Source organism: Mesoplodon densirostris, chromosome 4, assembly GCF_025265405.1.
Source record: "Mesoplodon densirostris isolate mMesDen1 chromosome 4, mMesDen1 primary haplotype, whole genome shotgun sequence".
Classification (NCBI taxonomy): domain Eukaryota; kingdom Metazoa; phylum Chordata; class Mammalia; order Artiodactyla; family Ziphiidae; genus Mesoplodon; species Mesoplodon densirostris.
In genome coordinates this window covers 50,195,133-50,217,741 of record NC_082664.1, presented here as the reverse complement: position 1 = coordinate 50,217,741, position 22,609 = coordinate 50,195,133, and the positions used below count along the sequence as shown (strand labels likewise).

General features: G+C 38.8%; 1 protein-coding gene and 1 non-coding gene across 2 annotated transcripts; both read left to right on the top strand.

Annotated features, from left to right (window-relative positions):
* The first annotated feature begins 6,747 nt into the window (after nt 1–6,747).
* RTRAF (RNA transcription, translation and transport factor) lies at nt 6,748–22,546 on the top strand. The gene is made up of 8 exons (XM_060096216.1): nt 6,748–6,915; nt 8,525–8,649; nt 11,879–11,978; nt 16,314–16,400; nt 17,298–17,386; nt 19,824–19,892; nt 22,047–22,095; nt 22,209–22,546. Exons 1-8 carry the CDS (start codon nt 6,855–6,857, stop codon nt 22,361–22,363), a joined length of 735 nt encoding a protein of 244 aa, XP_059952199.1. The 5' UTR covers nt 6,748–6,854; the 3' UTR covers nt 22,364–22,546.
* Nucleotides 9,831–9,940, top strand: LOC132489681 (U6 spliceosomal RNA). Its single transcript, XR_009532072.1, has one exon. It is a non-coding gene; the product is annotated as a U6 spliceosomal RNA (small nuclear RNA).
* Nucleotides 22,547–22,609: the final 63 nt, after the last annotated feature.

The following is a 22,609-nucleotide window of genomic DNA, read 5'->3' as shown; positions in this document are numbered from 1 at the left end:
AGGGGCTGTATTTCTCCTTTTCTATCTAATGTGCTCTTGCTCTTTAGAATGTATTTTACTATAAAGGAAAAATCCAAATGGCTCTCCAGCTCTTCCAGCAATGCTGAGTAATAAACAGGAGGTATGAGGGTAAACAGTTTATAGGGATGACACTCCATCATCCATAAACATGGCTGAAAAGAGGGGAAAGGGTAATTTGCAATAGCTAATCCCCTCTCATATACATGAAAATATACCAGACAGCCTGCCCTGAAATTCGCCCCTGTTCCCTAATCACTGCAGCAGCCTCCTAACAGGCCTCCCAGTTTCTTATGCTTTACCAGCTACATTCTGTTCTCCACCCACCCAGCAGCCAGGAGGATCATAAAGCCCAAGTCACAGCTTGTCACCCTCTGTTTAATACCATCAATGGCTTTCTTTTGCACTTAGAAGAAAATCCAGATTTCTTGGCCTCCAAGGCCCTGCTGACCTGTGTCAAAGATAAACACAGCCAGACTCTAGTTAAAGTGGTAAGGACAGATTTTAATCAGCAATACATTTTGCAACAAGAAAGAGTCCACCATGAACGGAATTCAACCTGGATTTGCCAAGGAAGTGCAAGATTACAAAGCGCTAGTTAGTATAAGTGCAATTAGACTAGCTGTGTCTGCTGGCTGGCCACTATGGAAGTTAGGATACTATCTTCCAATAGAGACTGAGAGACAGAGGCCTTATCCTCAGGTCATAGCCAGAACAGACAGCAAATTTTTTGACAGCCTTGAGTTTTCTTAGGTAGGTACTTTAAGGTGGGGGGGGCTAGGGTTATCTTAAGGATGTGGCCTTGAGCTGTTAGAAAATATGTTAGTGGTTGTTCAAGTCTTTATAGATCAAGCTTAAGACCTAGTCGAGGAGAGGGCTCCGAGGAGCCTGCCTCATTGTAGGCTGAGAAGAGAATCTTTATCACCTGCCCTTTCCCTACCATCACTCCCTCCCCACTTAACACAAACATACCCACCACCCACCTTGCTCATGCCCTCCTCCACCCTGCTCTGTCTTCAGTTCCACAGTATCATGTCCTTCCTGCCAAAGAGATTTTTGGCTCATGCTATTTTCTCTGCCTTTTTTCTCATTTGGACATCCAGTAACAGCTCATACTTTATGACTCAGCCCAAAGGTCACCATCTTCAAGAGGCCTCTTCTGACTACCCTGTCTAAATCAGAGACCTTTCTGTTTGTCTCTATCTCCTTTGCCTTGTTGCTGTTTTCTGTCTCCTTGTTGGGCCATAAGTTCCATGAAGATAAAGATCAGATCTGTCTTTATCATCAATATATCTCAAGTATCTAGCATGATACAGAACAGATGCTCAATAAATATCTGCTGAATGAATGAATGAATGAATGCTCTCCACCCTCACCCAGGTCTGACTTCCTCCTAGATTGACCCACTGTGAGTTACTTGGGGTTTACATGTCACTTGAGCACAGAATAGTTCTGTGAGACTTTGAAGTACAAGGTAGAGAATCTTGTGTTCCTGCATCAAAATAAAATTTTACATAAAATGACCTCGTATCTGAGAGCCAGTGTAGGATTAGGGCAAGTCTGGAGGAGTTCCCCATCTCCTCCCTTCTTTACAGCCTGCAGGCTGAGCTCCAGTGCTGTGGTTTGCAGAGAGGAACCCTGGGAAGTCTGGCTCCAACGTGAAGCCTGCATTTGGAGCCCACTTGTCAGGACAATGCCCTTTACAAGATGATCAAAGGGCCTTTGAGAAACCTGACTTCCCAACACAATAGGGAGCCCTGTAGTGGCAGCCCCTGCCCAACTCCTAGTATCCTGGAGAAAGACCAGTTCTCAGAAATTTGAAAAAAGGACGATTTAGCCAGTACTATGCTTAGTGAAATAAGTCAGACAGAGACAGACAAATATTGTATGATATCACTTAGATGTGGAATCTAAAAAAATAAAACAAACTAGTGAATATAACAAAACAGAAACAGACTCATAGAGAATAAACCAGTGGTTACCAGTGGGGAGAGGGAAGAAGGGAAAGGCAAGATAGGGGTAGGGGACTAAAAGGTACAAACTACTATGTATAAAATAAATAAGCTACAGGGATATAGTGTACATCACAGAGAATATAGCCTATATTAAATAATAGCTATAAATGGAGTATAATCTTTCAAAATTGTGAATCACTATGTTGTACATCTGAAACATAATATTGTAGTTCAACTACACCTCAATAAAATAATAATAATTAAAAATATTAGAGGAGACTTCCCTGGTGACGCAGTGGTTGAGAGTCCGCCTGCTGATGCAGGGGACACGGGTTCGTGCCCCGGTCCGGGAGGATCCCACATGCCGCGGAGTGGCTGGGCCCGTTAACCATGGCCGCTGAGCCTGCGCATCCGGAACCTGTGCTCCACAACGGGAGAGGCCACAGCAGTGAGAGGCCCGCGTACCACAAAAAAAAAAAAAAAAAAAAAAAAATTAGAAAAAAGGGAAATGACTAAGACTTTGTGGGTGATTCAGAGAGTTAGCAAATCTACCTGACAGTTCACTGGGGTGTCGAGGAGAGGAAAGAGGGAATAACAGTATCCACAGGAGATCTGGAAAGCAAATTATTTAAATTTATATGTTAATATATGAGATCATAAGCTCTGCCTTATTCATTACCTGCTTTCAAGCATTCAGAATTGGCTCTTCTATAATGTTTAGGGGAAGCTTCGTCAAAATTCTGTCGACACAAATGTTGATCTCCATTGCCCTGCTCCCAACGTTGCCTCTCCAAACCCTTTCCTCGCTGCCTTTTGGGATGTGACATATTCCTGGTTTTCTTTCTCCTTCCAACCATTTTTCTCATGAAAGTCACTTTTCCATGACTTTTCCTCTTACTCCCACTTAACTATGAATACCGGGTTTTCCTAGTATGCAGTCACCAGCACCCTCTTTTCTTTCCATGGTTTCTCAGGGAGCCCATCCTCACGGTTCAACTACAGCTTTATACTGACGGCTCCTCAGCTGACATCTCTAGCCTGGACCACTCACTCAAGCTCACTCCTGAATCTCAGGAGCGTTCACAGGTGTAAGCGAAGAAACATCATAATTCTCCCTCTACCCTCTGAGTTCTTGGCTGAAACCCCTGTAACAACAACAACAAAAAAAACAGATTAACCAGAGAAAACCAATCCAGTTATTAACACATGCAGCATGCATCATGCAGGAGAACCTAAACCAAAAGTAACTCAAAATGGCAGCTTAGAATTCCAGCTTACAGAGCTTTTTTTTTTTTTTTTTTTGCTGTACGCGGGCCTCTCACTGTTGTGACCTCTCCCGTTGTGGAGCACAGGCTCCGGACGCGCAGGTTCAGCAGCCATGGCTCACGGGCCCAGCCGCTCCGCGGCACGTGGGATCTTCCCGGACCGGGGCACGAACCCGTGTCCCCTGCATCGGCAGGCGGACTCTCAACCACTGCGCCACCAGGGAAGCCCTACAGAGCATTTTTGACAGAGAACAGTACATTTGTAGAGAAATAACAGGACAGTTTTAGTCTTCCAAGGGTGGCCAACTAAGGAGGGAAGATAAATACATGGGAGGAAACTAATGGTGTAAGGTTTGTTTGCAGATTTCTCTGTTGCATCTCTGGGCTGATTAGAGTCTACCTCTAGTAAAAGGAGAATTTATAACCTGCCTTTAGGCAAAAAAGGGGAGCTTTTTCTGGGTTTGCTGCTTCTCAATTGCCTTCAGCTCAAAATAATTTTTATGTCAAAGAGGTACACTTATTTTGCGGTGACATATTCTGGTTTCCTTCACATTTACATCAACCATCACCTCAAACTCAGTAGGTCCAGAACTTGATTTCTCATGTTCCCCCGCTGGGTCATTTGTACCAGTGCTCCTGTTTCTATGCCTGCATCCACCATTCTTCAATTCTCTGACATGTGACATTCCCGAGGTCACCTTTAAGCCATCCCCGGCTTATCCCATGCTGAGTCCCACCAGCTCTGGATTGTTTCTTTTAACTCTCTCTGGCCTCTGTCCTCATGTTAAGACTATTTCAAGCATAAGTGACAAAACCCTAACCCAACCTGGATCAAGCACCCAAAGGAATTTATGGGCTCACATATGCTTTTAATGTGAAATCATGAAATTCCAGAGCCTGACCTAAAAAAAAAAAAAAAAAAAAAGGCGCAAGTCTTCATAATTAACAGAAGAGTCTCAGAAAGAGATGAAGGAGGTGTTCTCTCCCAAGGAAGAATAAAGACCTCTCTGCATTTACAACTTGTTAAAAAAGATCTGATTTAATGGCATTAAATTGATAGCATTCATTAGAATATCAAGCTTGTCTTTCTATGCGATAGAGACTTCTGTAGATATACCTATGTGTTACCAACTTGTTCTGTTGTCTTCGGAAGAATAATTTGAACAAAGGGGTCTAGTAAAAACTGCTAAGGCTTTAAAAAAATGTTGCAAGTTGTGAAAATAACCTCAAAGAGCAACCTGTATCTTTGATTTGCTGTCTGACTTGATAATGCGTTGGCCTGGTTATAATGTTGACATTGCCACTTCTGCATTTCTGAAACCCTATGAACTCTTGCAAATATTCTAGGCTCTGTGAGCCATGTGTCTCTGTCATAACCATTCAGCTCTACGTTTATAGCACCAGAGCAGCCAGTAAGCAAATGGGTGTGGCTGTGTTCCAATACCACTTTATTTAGGGACACAAAATTTGATTTTCATATAATTGTCATGTGTCCTGAAATATTCTTTTGATTTTTCAATTATGTAAAAATATATAAACCTTCCCCATCTCTTGTTTGCACTGAGTACTCTACTAGAACCGTCTTCCCCCTTTTATTCATGTGGCTAACTCCCTTACCTCCTTACATCTCTACATTTACCTTCTCAATGAGGCCTAACCTGACCATCCTGTTGAAAACTGCAAGCTGCATCGTTGCCCACTGCCTCCACTGTCCCTACCTCCCCTCCTATTCCTCTTATCTTATGACTTTCCCATAGGACTTACTGCCTTCTAAAATATGAAATAATTTACTTACTTATAATTATATTGCTCATCTTCCCTTGCCAGATGGCAAGCTCTCCGAGGGCAGAGGTTTCTGTGTAAAAGTCTCAGGTGCATCCAAAATGCCTAGAAGACTGCCTGGCACACAGGCAATATTGAACAACTTTGTTGAATAATTAAACAGATGGATTAATGACCTATCAACCCCCTGGTCAACTATTAGATTGGAGTTCAGGTCATCTGATAATAAAAGTCGACTTCCCCTTCTTGATGTAAATACATAGAGGGCTCAGTCTTCAGAAATGGAATTGTCTAAGATTCACTTCTTGTTGGACACTTCATTCAAGATAAGCCAAAGGACTCCTTCAAATGCAGGAAAAAAAAGACAAAATGGTTTATAAATAAAAAAGAAGTTGAATGCTTATAATCTGCTATACGTCTTTTCCAAAATTAGCTTTAACCCCTGCTCGAGTCTGGGGGTCCCTGCAGCCTTCTCTGTGTCTGAATCCTCTTCCAATCTTCTCACACCTGGCGGTGATGACCAGAGTTTCAAGTGGCTGATAACTTTGGGCCTGAAATAGAGAGACATGGTTAGGAGCAAACAACTTAGTTTTTTGCACTAAAGAGTCAATTCCAGAAAAGAAAATTGAAAAGCTGCTTTCCCCCACTTTTTACCTTAGTGTGGCATGAAAGGTCTTTCTTGATCAGGTCCTTGCCTCTGTCCAAGTCTCATCAGCTGTCATTCTCTCCTACCCTCCAGCTCCCATAAGCTCTAGCCCCTCTGGGCCGTGCTGCTGCTCACTCCTTGCCTTTGTACATCCTCTTCCCTCAAAACAAGTTACCCTTTTGACTGCAAAAGGGTGTGTCTGTGTGTCTGTTTATTGCTTGTTTTCCCTCAAGGGCCTTTTAAACTTTATGAAGTAGAAGCTTAGTCTGTCTTGCTCACTGTTGTCTCTCCAGTGTCTGAAAGCAGATGGGACTGGATCCGAGAGGGTGTTAAAATAAAAGTTTTGATTATTACTAGAAGGCAACGAGGACCCACTAAAAGATTCTAAGCATTAAACTGTTATGGACAGGTTTTTGTTTTAGAAAATCAGTATTATTGCTGTGTGGGGGAATGGATTGGGGAAGGCAAGACTGGACCTAAGAAATCAGACAATTAGAGTAAGCAAAAATGACGAGGGCCTGATTGGAGGCAGCGTCAGTGGGGTTGGGAGAAGATGAGGGATTTGAGAGAGACATGAGAGAGAACAGCAGGAATCAATGAACTACTGGATGTTGTAACTTCAGTGAGAGGGAGTAAAGGATAAGTCCAGGTTTCTGGCTTCAAGATTCCGTGGCTGCTGGTGATGTCTGGAACTATCACACAGTATTACCGTTGTATGTTTACCTGTGGATCACTCCCAAAGAGTCGTAAAGGAACCTTGCTAAAAGTCTTTGCATTAGCAGTGTTAGAAGAGCACCTATTATGTAGGAGGCATATAATAATTAAATGAATGAATGAATACACTGAAAATACTAAACAGTTTGTATGATCAAGACGGCGAGGAAAGCAAGAGGTAACTGCCTTCTCAGTTGCTTTTTGCCTATTGTACAACTAGGAGGCTGACAATAAAGTTTATTTGAGCGTCAACGTGCCCCGACGTGGCCCCGCCTTCCCAGCCGGAGCCGCGATTGGTGGGCATTGGACAGCGGCGGCCGTTCCTAAGCCACGATTGGCTAAGGCCGCCGTCATTTCGGAGCGCCCGGCGCCCGCCCGCCCTCTCGCCGCGTCGCCGGTATCTGGGCCGCCCGCTCGTCCTCGCCTCTCCTCTCCCGGCCGCAGCCCGGGGGACCGGAGCGAGCAGCGGGCACCATGTTCCGACGCAAGCTGACGGCCCTCGACTACCACAACCCTGCCGGCTTCAACTGCAAAGGTGAGGAGGCGGTCCCGGGCCCGCCGCGCGTCAGTGACCCCCCCCCTTCCCCGCCGCCCGGCCGCCGTTCTCTCAGCGCCGGCACCTGGGCTCCCCACCCGGACCGTCCGCGGCCTTGTCTCCCCCGGACTCCTCTCCTCCCGGCCGCCAAGCACCTCTGCTTTCTGCCTTCCTTCCCCGGCTTCGGAGCCCCGTCACCCGCTCTTGCCTCGGCATCAGCACTTTCTGCACTTGCTGAACTCCAGACCCCACGCCTACCCCCCTCGCCCGCACCCTCAGCGCTCTAGAGGGAAAGTCTTCGCTTTTTGATGTAGCCCTTCAGCCCCGTGGTTCCCGGGTGATTGGGCGATACCGTGAGCACCTGCTGTGGGCCAGCACAGTGCTGGAATCCGAGGAAGATGCTGAGTAACTTGAAGACTCGTTCACTGCCTCTTGGGAACTAAGGGGTGGGGAGGGGGCAGTGGGAGCCCATCCGGCAGTTTGAGCTCGAGATAGAACGAAGTCCAGGACTGACAGTGTCGGGGCAAGCGCGTATAGGAACGAACTAATGACAGTGTGCGAGTCGTGCAAAAAAAGTTAATAGCAGACGAGCGGGGCGGTTGAATTGTAAATACAAAGGTATTTGGGATTTCACAGCATTAAAATTGTAAAAAGTATTAACATTGCTACCCACTGCTACTCACCTACTACCCACTATTCATTTTCTTCCAGAGTTCTTGGCCTGTGGTAGACTAATAAGTTTGAAAGTGATGAAGCACAACCTGGGATGTTCAGACCATTGTATAAGTCTCAAGACTTCATAAGGGAGGCCTGAATTTGAATTCAAGCTTGAATTTTGTAATTGAAAATAATTTCCAAGCAGGATAGCAGTGTTTTGTTGATCTCCTGTAGAAGCATGTCAATTTATAGAATCTTGTTTTTCTGCTTTGCCTTTTATGTAACAAAAAAGGTTCAGTGGTAGTAGAGCTTAGATCTGAATTTGAATCTTTGAGCCTCAGGTTTTTTCACTGGTAAAATCGGGATATTACCTACCTCGAAATGGTGTGGGAGGATTAAATGAAACAACATCTGTTCTTTTTCATGAATGCCTTTAATGTGCCATAACAGTAAATGACAATGGTAGTCAGTATCTTCTTTCTGTTTGCCATTTAGTTTCTTGTACATTATGATTGCTGTAAATTTAACCTGGCCCAGTCCTTCCTCCTCCTCTTCCCCATAGGAACTGGAATAGTAACTGACACTTAAATAGCAAAACTATGTGCTAGACACTATTTTGATCGTTAAATATTTTATTTAATCTTCATAACAACCCTATGAGGTAAGTCTTACTATTACTCCCCATTTTGTAACTCAAGAATCTGAGGCCTGGAAAATTTAGGTAATTAGCCCAAGTTCACACAACCACTAAATGTCTGGAATCAGTTTGAATTCAGGCCAGGATATGAACATAAGTTAATCCAAAGTCTGCACTTTCAACTCCTACTTCAAGCAGCTCAAGTAACTTATAATTTTGGAGTTAAAAAAAAAAATTCCACAAGACTGTTTGTGAAGGAAGTGTTTTACCTGTTACCTAGTGCTTCTCGTGATTTATATGGTGTTTTTATTGCAGATGAAACAGAATTTAGAAACTTTATTGTTTGGCTCGAAGACCAGAAAATCAGACACTACAAGATTGAAGACAGAGGTAATTTAAGAAACATCCACAGCAGTGACTGGCCCAAGTTCTTTGAAAAGGTAATGAATTAGAAAGTAAAATAAAACGTACAGAGAGCTTGTCTAAAAATTATATAAAGACAGGCAGGTTTAAAATTACTGTGTTCTTTTAAAATAAATAAAACTAATAATGATCAGTGTTAGAAAAGCTAGACTTCAGGGATTTTACTTTTTTCTTACCATACTTTTTTGTTTTTAAAGCAGATTGTATTATCTCTTCGTACCAAGCATTCAGTATTAGATAGAAATAGTATGGTGAATCATTAGGCATGAGGGTGGAGGGGAGTATAGGGTAGGCTGAGGAGAGAGGAAAGCTCATGTGCCATAAAGAGTTTGAACTTGACCCAACTGGGGAGGTATCGCAGTTTTAGGTGATATGACTGGACTAGTCTTCCCACTCCTCACCTTTCCCAACCAATCCCTGGTTTCTCGAAACTGTCAGCTTTAAGCTTATGTAGCTGGAGAGGAGGCGCTTATCCCCAGTACTTAGATGTGTGCCTGACATACAATAGAGAGACCTGTTTGTTTCATGAATTTATATATTTGTGTGTGTTTATTTGTATACATATATGTGTATGTATGTAAATGAATGATACATGAATATTCATTTCTGCATTTTCTCTATAGCAAAACTTACTCTGTATTCACATCCTTTAGGGCCCTATACCTGACTAGCCCGCTGCCCATTGAAAACTAACTTTATAGACTATTAACTAATGAAGGTAATGGCACAAGTAGACACTCAAAAAAAAAGGAAGAAATAGTTTTGTCCAGAAACACTGAGACTTCTTAAATAAACAGTGACACATATTCTCTAAATACTAAAAATGGCAAAAATCAGAATTTTTACATTACATTAAAAATATAGCAGAGAAACAGAGTATTATATTAAAATAAGACATTATTGACACGCTTGAAAACTAAGATTATGTCTTGTTTTTGCTTATTTTTAACATACACAGTTGTCCCTAGTTATGTACAATAGAAATAATCCTAAAAAGATCTGCGTGTATTATCTTATTTTTGTGGCTGGAATAACTTTCCTGTTGACCTAGTTTAATTTTAGTAATGTTTTTGCAGAAAACAGAGTTGTTTTCAAATTAGAGTAAAAATTACATTTTACAGTATCATTATTTACATTAAACATTTTTATTGGCTCTATTACTTTGATGAGATCTCTTCCTTTAAGAATATGAAAAGTAATGGTCACTTCGGCAGCACATATACTAAAATTGGAACAACGATATAGAGAGGATTAGCATGGCCACTGTGCAAGGCTGACACGCAAATTTGTGAAGTGTTCCATATTTTTAATTGAATTATTTGTAGTGAGGTGGATGGACCTAGAGACTGTCATACAGAGTGCGGTAGGTCAGAAAGGGAAAAACAAATACTATATGCTAACACATATATATGGAATCTAAAAAAAAAAAAAAAAAGGTTCTGATGAACCTAGGGGCAGGACAGGAATAAAGACACAGACGTAGAGAATGGACTTGAGGACACGGGGAGGGGGAAGGGTAAGCTGGGACGAAGTGAGAGAGTGGCATGGACATATATACACTACCAAACGTAAGGTAGATAGCTAGTGGGAAACAGCCGCATAGCACAGGGAGATCAGCTCGGTGCTTTGTGACCACCTAGAGGGGTGGGATAGGGAGGGTGGGAGGGAGACGCAAGAGGGAGGGGATATGGGGATATATGTATATGTAAAGCTGATTCACTTTGTTATACAGCAGAAACTAACACAACATTGTAAAGCAGTTATAGTCCAATAAAAATGTTAAATAAAAAAAGAATATGAAAAGTGACTAAATTTTCATTTACTGGTGTTTAGGTACCTAAGTTTGTAGTTTTATGAATTAGAGGATTGTGTAAGTTACATACTGCCTCTGACAATGGGCAAGTTTATTAACCATTCTGTGGCTCAATATTGTTATCAATAAATGGGGATAACAGTGGTATGTATTGTTATTGAAATATACCTATGTACCTTTTCACAGAGGTGCCTGGCCCATAGCAAGTGTTATATGTTTATTAATTTCCCTGCCTCTACTACTATTATTGCTACTACTGGATTATTTTCCTTTGCCCTTCAAGGGTATTTTTGAAAATTTTGATAGGCTTCTTAAGACTTTGAAATATATTATTAGGATTTTATATTTCTTATATTACATCTTATGATGGCCCACTCACGTGTACAAGACAATACAGAGTTCCACATGTGGAAGGGTATTGAAGAATATAAAAAACTTTCTGATGAAAAACACCCAGAAATGACAGTAAAGTAGTATAACCTAAAGATAAATATATTGGAACTTACACTGATATTATCTTTCAAGGTGGTTTCTTTGGAATGATGATGTCATTGCCTAAAGCATATTTGGAACTTCTTTTGGAATTACTTTTAGATCAGGAGACATCTTTTGAATATCCTTAATATTGAAAGTTTTTTTATACTTTGAACATGGATTTGCTTTTTGCATCATGACTAAATCTTATGAATGAGGTGCTTTTTTTTAAAGCAGGGGGATAAAATTTTTGGTTAGAAAGTATGTTACGGCTAAAAAGTGCTGATTAATTAATTATCCCCCAAAGGATTTCCAAAAAGGAGTTCCAGAAGTTTTGAGTAACGTCATTGTTGGTGGAATTAGATTTTAAGTTCCTAAGAGACTTATTTTAAGGACATACTCATTTGAATATGCAGCTTCTGACATTTATTCAAACGCTTGTATGTCACATGGCTTACTCTATTCAGAAGCATTTCCATGATATGAAAGCTAAGGTTTAGATAATAATTGGTTTTGTTTTGTTTTGTTTGGGGTTTTTGGTATATCCTCCTTTTTAAAGTCCTTTTTATTTACCTGCTCTATGTGTATTGAGACCTAGAATCAGAAAGTTTAGATTCAGCTTCCCAATTTAAGTCATATAACTGTCAGCAAGTGTTGACTTCTAGGCTTCAGTTTTCTCATCTACAAAATGAAGTTATTCTACATCAGTGGTGCCCTATCTGGAATCTGCAAAAGTAAAAGTTTCAAAAAGCATGATGGGCCTACTTCATTTTTTTTCCCTGAGTGGTACACTTAAGTGTTTCCTTCCTTTGGGTTATATAGTTGCATCAAAGGTTTAGTAATGTAAATGTTACAAGAAATTCTTAGAGATCCAAACTAAGGTCTCTTTCAACTCTACCATTTTTTTATTTTGTGACTTTATAGTAATAATGAAACCAGACTTTTTATTCCCCTCACAGTATCTCAGAGATGTCAACTGTCCTTTCAAGATTCAAGATCGACCAGAAGCAATCGACTGGCTTCTTGGTTTAGCTGTTAGACTTGAGTATGGAGATAATGGTATGTTTTGTGGGGAATGTGTGTTTTCAAGAGAGAGAGAGGAAAGGTGGGAAAGGAGTGTAAAAATGTAGGGAACTTGCCAGTTTGTCTTACATTGTTTTACCTTTGGTTCATTTTAAGTTTTGTACATCCTCATCTCACTTTACAGCATCTGTTTAAAAATTTACTTTTTGTAATTATTCTTCTGTATCCAGCTCCCAAATTGTCTAAGAAAGAATTTTCTTTTCTAAAATTAGAGTCGCCTTACTATCATAAGATATTAAAAGTACTGGTTTCCATTGGTATTTAGATTTTTCTTTTAGAATTTGAAGGTGATGTCTTCTGAAGAAGAAGGCTAATTGAATGTCTTCTCACAATGTCACATTACTTTGGTGAATTTGCCATCTTTCAGTCTGTACCTTAGCCTTTCAAGTTCACTTGTTGCTGCTGTCCCAGAATTGATAGGATTTCAAGTGTTGGTTGCAGCAGATAATTTCACAAGAGACTGAAATATACATCTAATGCAAATGTGCACTATAGGCCAAAATATATTTATTATTAATGTTTAATGTTATTTTATTACAGTTACTTGTATCATTGGAAGGTTTTGAATGTTAGTACCTATAGTAAAAATAGTTTTCCAATAAACTGTTTTCTCTCAGGCCATTTCATTTTGAAAGGCCTGCTAACATCTGAATGTAATATCTGATTATCTTACTTTACCTCCATCCTCTGCATTTATGTTGTTCTCTTTCATGGGACTGTCAGTTCCAGTCCTCTTAATCATTTATGTTTGAAGCCTTTTTAATGTCTTTGGCCTCTCCCTTTTCCTCTCATTCTGTTCCATCCGTTTTTCCCTTGTCATATCTTTCCTTCTCCATCCTCACTGCTGTCGCCCTAATTCAAGCTCTTGCCACTTTTTCCTGAGATGATTGGAATGTCTTTCATACTAGTCTCCGATCTATGTCACCCTCTAGTCTCATCCACATGGCCCACCAAGCTAAATTTTTGAAACATAAATGTTTTAGAATGCTGTACTTTGTTTCCAAACGATAGTTCCTTTTATATATTCAGAAACCATTGCTTTCCTATTTAACCCTATAGCTTTTTAAGTCATTCGCCACTTTCCATTTTGCTTATGTCTTACTTGCACCACTAAATTGTAAGCTGATACTCAGCTTTGTTTCCTACATGGTACCTCTGTTAGTTTCCTGTTGCTGCTGTAACAAATTACCACAAACTCAGTGACTTAAAAGACTGTTTATTATCTTACAGTTGTGGAGGTCAGAAGTCCAACATCTGTATTAGGACTGAAGTCAATTTGTCAACTGGGTTGGTTCCTTTTGGAGGTTCTAGGGGAAGATCCATTTCTTTGTCTTTTCCATCTTCTAGAGGCTGCCTGCATTCTGTGACTCTGGCCCCTTTATCTTCAAATCTAGCAGCATATCATCTTCTAAGCTCTCTGTGATTCTGCTTTCATTGTCACATCTTCTCTGACTCTGACCTTCCTGCCTCCCTCTTATAAGGATGCTTTGATTACATTGGGCCCACCTAGGTAATCCAGGATAACCCCCATACCCCCAATTTCAAGGTCCTTAATTTAATCACATCCACAAAGTCCCTTTTGCCATGTAAGATACCATATTCATAAGTTCCAGGGATTGGAATATGGACATTTTTTTGCGGGGGAGGGAGCAGTCATGATTCTTTCTGCCACAGTACCTGACATAGTTTCTTGTGTACAGTAGATGTGCTTATCAACTATAAATGCTTGGTAAGTTCAATATATGAATGTTTATACATACTGGTGTGGAGCACCAGCCAGCTGTTTTTTTTGCTGGTTCTTCAAACTTAAGTTTCAGATGCCTTATGGCAGAAATCTTAAGGAAAGCTCAAAGACTTTTTCTTTACTATGGAGCCTTTAGCAAAATCTACCTGTTCTGGTCTGAGTTGGTAGGAACTCTGTTAGTTTGCAATAAAGTATTCTCCAGCTTTTCAAGTGTTTTTCAGCTACTCCCACATAAAATTATAGTCGCATCTCAATTTATTTCTATTTTACCCTTATTTAGTCCATTTGTCCCATTTTTTATAATACTTGAACTTAGGTTGCCTAGGTTGTACCAAGAACAGTAGATGCCATATGATTGTGTATCCTTGTAGTTGACTGTAACTGTTAAGTACAGTTACTTCTCAGTGATAGCATGGTCTTTTTTAATGTATTAAAAAACTGAGTTTGCATGAGAAACACTGCCCCTTATCGGTAGGAGGCACTGCTGTGCTTTTATGGTTTTACATTAATAAGTTGCATTCTTCTTGACTTTTAAGTTATTTAAAATTTTTATTCTTATTTGATAAAACCATTGTGAATTTTTATTGTTTGTGCCTTAATGTTTTTTAAAGCCTTTTGCTAGCTTGTCAATTAAGGTGATTAAAATCTGACTTAAATTCTTTTAACTCTTTTGACATAATTTTAGATTTACAGAAAGATTGCAAGAATAGTAAAAAGAATTTTTCCATACTCAGATTCTGCAGATATTATTAACATTTTACTTCATTTGCCTTATCCTTCTCTCTCTCTCTCTATATATATACTTACTCCTAATTTTTTCTAAACCATTTGACACTAAGTTGTAAATGATTTCTCTTTTACCCTTATGTGCATTTCCTAAAAAAAGTCATTGTCTTACATAGCTACAGTACATTTATCAAAATCAGAAAATTAACTTTGATTCTTTACTGTTATCTGTAGATGAGATTCACATTTCACCATTTGTCTCAATGTTCCTTATGGCAAAAACAAGCAAACAAAAACCTCCAAAGCAGTCCTGGATCATGTGTTACATTCATTCCCCTTAGTCTCTTTAGTCTCCTACAGTCTGGAATAGTTACTCAGTCGTCATGCTTCAGGACACTGACATTTATTTTGTAGAATGTCCTTCAGTTTGAGTGAGTCTGATGTTTCCTCATGATTAGATTCAGGGTTTGTAGTTTTGTTAAGAGTAACACAGAAGTGATGTTGTGTTCTTTTAAGTGCATCATATCAGGAGGCATGTGTTGGTGATATGCCTGAATACTGGTCATGTTATTCTGATCACTTGGTTAAGCTTTCTTCAGTGTAAAGATTACGTATCTTGTGGAGAGATACGAGATGATTTCTATATGCTTCTCCTCTTCAAACCTTAGCTGTAGTATACATTTGATGATTTTTGCCTGAGTCAATTATTATGTTGATTATGATGACTAGAAGGTGTTTTTCTAATTCCATCATTCCTTTACATTTTCTACTATAAGGAAGAGCTTTCCCTTCTCACCAGTTTATGTTTGTTTGTTTATTCAGATCAGTGTAGATATGTGGATTCTTATTTTACTCAGTGGGTCTTAATCCTTTTTTGTCATCGTGTATTTTGATGTTTACATTGTTCCAGGTTTGGCCAGTAGCTCCTTTAAGCTAACTCCTGTCTGATTTAAATTTTAATCCTTTTATTTTCCCTTTTCTTTTTTATTAGCAAATCATATAAGCACTATAGCCAAAGATGGCATTTTGGGCATTAAGTTTGGTGAATTACTATTAAATATTTTGATTTGTAAGTCTTTTAAAATATTATTATTTAGTATTTTTTCAGGTAAGAGTAATAAAATATCCTTTTGGAATTCTACATTTTAAGTCTCCATAAAACAAGTTTAGGTTTGTATATGATGGTGTATTTGAAGTGATTTTTTTTTTTTTTTTTTTTTTTTTGTGGTACGCGGGCCTCTCACTGTTGTGGCCTCTCCCGTTGCGGAGCACAGGCTCCGGACGCGCAGGCTCAGTGGCCACGGCTCACGGGCCCAGCCGCTCCACGGCATGTGGGATCTTCCGGACTGGGGTACAAACCTGTGTCCCCCGCATCAGCAGGCGGACTCTCAACCACTGCGCCACCAGGGAAGCCCTGAAGTGATTTTTTTAGAAAGCAAGGTTTTTGGTTTTGTATACAGCATTCACAAGATTTGCGAAGAAACTTCTTAGTGTGTTTGTATTTAACCTCATGTGACCTATACTTACCCTTCTCCCATTCTTCTACCAAGTTTGACAGGAAGCTGAAAAGCAGGCTTTCTCTAAAATTTAGATAGTGTTTGAAATGTTTTACTCTAAGAAATGTTAATGAAAAGATATTTGTGTCTGATAATCATTTCAGCTTAATTAAAAAGCTAGTCACATTGTCTTCTAGTAGATTTTTTATTATAGCATTTTTTTTTGAATGCTTGAGTTGTCTTATGCTTATAACCAGTTTGGCTCAGTTAAATTCAGTAAATAAGCAACGTTTGTTTTACCTTAAGTTGAAGCTCTACAAATTGTATTTTTGCCTATTTTTACAGCTGAAAAATACAAGGACTTGGTACCTGATAATATAAAAAATGCTGACAATGCAGGTAAAAATGCAGAGCCCTTGATCAATTTGGATGGTAAGTTTATAAATGCATAAAAATGATCATCAACATTTTTGGTTTCTTAAATGTTTTTTACTTCCTAGAATGAAGTCTGGGTTTATTTGGTTTTAGTAGATTAAGAATGTTTCATGTAGACAACATTTGTGTTGATATTTTATTCTCTATGCTGTTTTTTACTGTCAGTTATAGTGTGCTTTCTCCCTCCTCTTGTAGCTGAATATCTGAAACTGAAAATGCTCTTCTTTCATCTGCTTATAGTAACTTGGGGGTTTTGATTTTATTTAATCATGGTGGTGATTGTTTGCCTTCCTGGGTGCAGAAAATATTTTTTCTAATCTAATGGCAGTATGAGACAAGTGTTAAAATTTTTCATTGTTTTAAGTCCCAGATGTCTTTAAGTAATTCTTTCTCCTTTTAAAAGTATTAAGATTCTAATTACTTAGATTATAAAATGTTAAATATTCTTTCACTGACTGATTGTGACCTGTAATTTATGATTTACCCTTATGAATTAATAAGCTTCTTGGATGCTCTAGAGCTGCTGCTTGGAGAAAAGGTTTTGGGAAAACTGTCCATTGAAGGGAATCTGTGTATTAAAATTAATAGCTTTGGGAAGAAAGGTTAATTAATAGTGTTACATAAATGGGCCTTGCAGAGAAAGTTACAGAACAAACCTCATGTGAGTTAATTTAGTCATTTATTGGATTGTTCACTTTGGTTGATTAGTAGGAAAACCATTGATCTCATCAATTTACCTAATTTACCCCATACTGCTTTTGTCAGCAATTTTAGAAATTAAAGAGATTTGTTGTTACTAGAAAATAAAAATATTTTTTAAGTTTATATGTTTACATATACGTTTGTAATTACATGCTTGCAGAGCTGTAAGTTTCCATTTTTAATCTTTTATAGTAAATAATCCTGATTTTAAGGCTGGTGTAATGGCTTTGGCTAACCTTCTTCAGATTCAGCGTCATGATGATTACCTGGTAATGCTTAAGGTCAGCTTCATATTCTTGATTCTTGACAAAAACTCTGTATATAATTTTAAAAACTTCGTTTTCTAAAAATAACTGTGTTTGATATTTAAATCTATGGTAGAATGAGGAAAATGTTGGAGGAATGTGGGACATAAAGCAGATTTCTTGAATTCATTGGTTTTAGCTTACCTAACTAATATCAAGAGTGTTTACTGGGCTTCCCTGGTGGCGCAGTGGTTGAGAGTCCGCCTGCCGATGCAGGGGACACGGGTTTGTGCCCCGGTCCGGGAAGATCCCACATGCCGCCGAGCGGCTGGGCCCGTGAGCCATGGCCGCTGAGCCTGCGCGTCCGGAGCCTGTGCTCTGCAACGGGAGAGGCCACAACAGTGAGAGGCCCGCATACAGGAAAAAAAAAAAAAAAAAGAGTGTTTACTGTGTGCCTGCCACTGTGCTAAATCCTGTGCACAGATGACTCATTCAGTCCTCCCAACAATCCTAGAGGTGGATGCTAGTGTCTTTTTAAAATATGTATATGAAAAAACTGAAACTTAAAGATAATAGATAAATAATGTTCAAGCTGACATAGAAAACGATAGTCAGGATTTTAATCTAGGCACTCGACCTTATGGTCCATTCTTTTCTTCCTTTTTTTTTTTTTTTGGCCGCATGGCATCTGGGATCTTAGTTCCCAGACCAGAGATCGAACCCACACCCCCTGCATTGGAAGCACAGAGTCCTAACCACTGGACTACCAAGGATGTCCTGGTCCATTTTTTTTCCTATATCACCCCACTTCTGTTTAATCAGTCCTTTTAAATATTTATGGTCTGTATTCATTAAGATTGTGGAAAATGCCAAATTTGTAATGGTGAATTTGGTCAAAAACATACCCCCGAATCTCTTTGAGGAATGAATGTTTCTGTCCTCCAAGCCCCCCATCCTAGATAGGCCACTCAGTTCATACCTTACAGCAGGGAATCTGATGGCCTAAAAGAGGCCTCTTATTTCTGAGTGGGAAAATTTACTCATGCTTCAGAAGATTTATGTCAAGTAATTATGATAGTCTAGTGGGGGGAAGGGGAGGGGCAGGGGAGTGGTACTTAAGATACCAGACTTGGAAGTTATTTTAGAAATTATTATTGATTTTATGAGAAATTAAAGAGCTTTAAATTACTTTAAACTGCTTTGCAGGAAATTGAATAATTTCACTCTACCCACAAGAGATCATAATTTATTCTCCTTTTTAGAATTGTATTTATTAAATGACAGTTGAAATATGGGAATACTGTTCTATTCCTAGATTATTATAATTCTGAATCTGAGTGTTAACTCAGATTTTCTCAACTCAGATTGGACGCCAAGAGACAAAAGTTGTTTTTAGTGAAATTTAGCCCTTTCAAAGGCTTGTTCCTTACTCAGGCAATTATAGAAATTGCTTTGGAACAGTTCTACAGTGGTTATGTCAGCTTTAATCGTAAACTGAGTGAGAGGAGAACAGACAATGCTAGCATATTTGGGGTGCTAAAGTACAATATAAGTCAGTTATAATCAAAAGCTTTATAAAATTCTAATCCTAGCATGTTTGTCCTTTTGAGTTATTTTAAGAAGCATTCAAACAATACATGACAATATGGAAAACATCCATATTGCAGCTGCGAGAATCAATACATTAACTGTTTGGCAACTGGACTGTGTAAATACATTTGCAATCACTGTTAGATTGGTTTAATTCTTTTTCAAATGTAGCATTTGGTTTTTATTAAAAATAATTTTTCAAATTTTCACACTTATCTTGGGGTTGCAACTGTCATCCACTAATTAAAATTCCATTAAAAAATCTTTTTAAGTGTGTGCAGGTGCGTGCATGCATGTGTCTGCAGTGGTAAAATGCCTTGCTAATGAAAAAAACAATGTGTCCTTTGAAAGATCTGAAAACATTTTACTGTAATAAAGTGAAGAAAGCAGGGACAGTGTGCATGATATGCTACCCTTTGTATCAAAGGTGCATGTTTGTGTGTGTGTGCGCGCGTGCGCGCGCGGGCGCGCATGCACTTGCATATATCCCTGAGCATGCTTGTAATTTGATAGAGGCCTTGTGAGTATACACAAGGATCTGGTAGCAATAATTGTTTTCTGAAAGTATGGCTGAAGCTTGGGTAGACAGGAGACATACTTTTTCGCCATGTATCCTTCTTTATTTAAAAAAATTTTTTAGCACACACAAATTACCTATTAAAAAATGTAATTGTTATGAACATCATTCCACATTATTAAATATTAGAAGTGAAAACTTTGATTACAGTAGCTATTTTTTTATTTTTAATTTGCTGGGGAATTTTTTAATGAATTTAGATATTTCTAACTTCATCAAATTGGGCATCCTTATTCTGTAGTCTCAGAGAAGAAAAGATAACAAACAGCCGATAAAAAGTAAAAATACTATTTTGGGATTTCTTAGGCAATTCGCATTTTGGTCCAGGAGCGCCTGACACAGGATGCAGTTGCTAAAGCAAATCAAACAAAAGAGGTATGCTGTTTTTTTAATTTAAACAACTTCTAAATTAATTATTACTGAAAGTTTCTTTTGGTTGTCATGAGTTTGAACTTTGCCTGAGAATGCTTAAGATATTCTGTGTTAGAACTGCCCAGAGAAAGAATAGCTTACTTCAGTGGGATTGAATTTGATTCTGAAGCAAACTGTATCCAGTCATTTTTGAGTGAAAAATGAACTTCATGTTTATCTCACTTCATTACTTTTAAGAAGCCTCCAATAGCATATCCACAGTCTATCAGTTCAAAACCACCACATGTGCTCAGTTAAAGTTTATTTAAAAGAACTTACACTTGTGAAATTTACTGGGTTATTTTGACTAACTGCTAGAAAACAGGACACACCTTCTCTTTTTTAGTAATTCATTTTCTTTTCTATCTAAGTCTTTATCTTCACCCTTTTGTTTCTTCAGAGAAATCTCAGTTTATTCTATTTCCTAGCATAAATCATAAAAAAGTAACTTGTTAATAAATCCAGGATATTTTTAGATGAACTCTCCAAGAAACCCAAATGCCCCTGAAGTCCTCGACTATGGGTCAGTACAGAGAATGTCCTCAGGGGTTAGCAGCGGCAGGTGTCTGATAATGCCCCTTCCTGCTACACAGATGAATGTCTTGGGTACAGTCCACATTCTGGACCCTGGTCCTTCTATTGTGCCTCCCTCACCCTCCAATTCCCCAATGTCTTTTGTCCTCTGATCCCATCTTTATCGAAGCCCAACAGTATTAAGGTTATTAATGCCGGGGCAGTGTAGTCTCCTCTGAAAGACACTCAGTTTCTTTTAAAGGTTCTTATTGGCTTATTAATTATGTATGAATCAGGCCACTGGAAATTGGATTAAAGATCAGCTTATTTCACCCACACTATAGAACAGACAGTAAATTGTTCTGGCATAATAAAATCATTCATCATTCAGCAAAATTATGCCTTTGGTTTGGAAGGCAGTGCAAATAAAGCCATAGCCAAATCTCTTTGCTCTTGTTTGCAAAGTTAAATTCAGTTTATTTTCAATGCTCCAAATAAATCTGAACTTTAATGTCATCTCAAAAGATACTATGCTATAATAATACAGTGGAAGAGTTCTATAGTTATGTGTTCTTGTTTGCAGTCATTCATAACTAGCATTTGGGGTGTGTGGTCATCTTCAGGGGTGCCTGTTCCTAGGTGGTCTGTTGGCAGATGAAGGGAGAACAGAAACTCTGGTACCAGACTGACATAGAAAGCTACTCAAGTACAATTCTACTCTAGTTTTTTGCTCACAGAATTTTCATACCCATTTGTTTCTTCATGTGTATAATGTATTACGAGTGATTTTAAAGCATTTTGAGTCTGGGTAGATTTGCATTAATAATTAGGCAAGAAGTGAGTAGTGACAGCTTAGCATTTGTAACGTTGCAAGTATAGTGACTTTTTTTTTAAACTGGTCATGATTTTATACAGTATAACCAGCAGGAAGTCTAGACTGCCTGGCCTCGTTTTTATTTGACAGTTATTGTGAACTTTATCCAGGTTGGCGCCACCTTAGTCACCATCTCTGGTACATCTGTATGCAGGTGCTGACTGGTTAGCTAAATGGTTTAGATTCCGTTCATTTTCCTAGATGACTTCAAAGGAACTTTTAAATGAACTGTTGAAAATTAATATATAGATAATCTGGTAAACATCATGCTTGCAGAAAAAAGTTATATATAGTTTAGATTTGTGCAATTCATAAAGACAAATTAATGTGCTCCAAAGTAAACTTGCTTGAGGAAAATCATCTTAAAAGTGGTCCTATTTGCCCGGTACACTGCTGCTTACTACAACTAAAACGGTGACAGTAGCAGCCCTGCTCAACCTTGCTTCCATAGCAGTAGTGACAGCACTTCTGCAAAAAAGAGCTAGTCTTAAAGGATTGGGTGTGTTACGGGACTAGCTGCCTGCTACATGTAAAGGCCATTCTTTCCTAACTAGTTGTAGTAGGAAAAAACTCACTCATAAAAAGGCGAATTTAAAGAGAAAATTCTCAGGCACCTTGCCACTGCAGCTAAAAGGGTTAAAATAACAATGGCCAGCTGCTTTTCAATTTGAGGTGAGAAAATGTGAACGTATAACTATACAGTCTGATTTTTGTCCTTTTTTTTCCTAAAGGGCTTGCCTGTTGCTTTAGACAAGCATATTCTTGGTTTTGACACAGGAGGTAAGTGATTTTGTTTTAATTCAAACTGTTTTTAGAGCAATAGTGAATATTTGGGGGAAATGAGTGAATATATGCAAACGTTATTGATCAATGCAGTGTTTCTCATGAAACAGATGCAGTTCTTAATGAAGCTGCTCAAATTCTGCGACTGCTGCATATAGAGGAGCTCAGAGAGCTACAGACAAAGATTAATGAAGCCATAGTAGCTGTTCAGGCGATTATTGCTGATCCAAAGACAGACCACAGACTGGGGAAAGTTGGAAGATGAACATTTTAGGATTTCAGCTTCTCACCTACTTAGTACAGTTGGGAACCATGTACGCTTTGGCATGTGTTTGGAAATGTCATGTCTTCAAGGGAAGAATTCCAGAAAATTGACTATGTTCTAGAGATATTTACCATCACTGCATTTTCTTTAATAAAGTTGGGAAGGTGATTTTTTGGTTTTTGACCATGAGTTATGTTTATGTATTTGTATAATTAATTAATCTGCTTCCTCCCTGGTGGTTTAGGT

Excerpts from the sequence above, each read along its gene's own strand:
- RTRAF (XM_060096216.1), top strand. The coding sequence starts at position 6,855 with ATGTTCCGACGCAAGCTGACGGCCCTCGACTACCACAACCCTGCCGGC. Across the intron at positions 16,401-17,297 it reads GCCCTTGATCAATTTGGATG|TAAATAATCCTGATTTTAAG; the intron begins GTAAGTTTATAA and ends AATCTTTTATAG. Across the intron at positions 19,893-22,046 it reads AAGCAAATCAAACAAAAGAG|GGCTTGCCTGTTGCTTTAGA; the intron begins GTATGCTGTTTT and ends TTTTTCCTAAAG.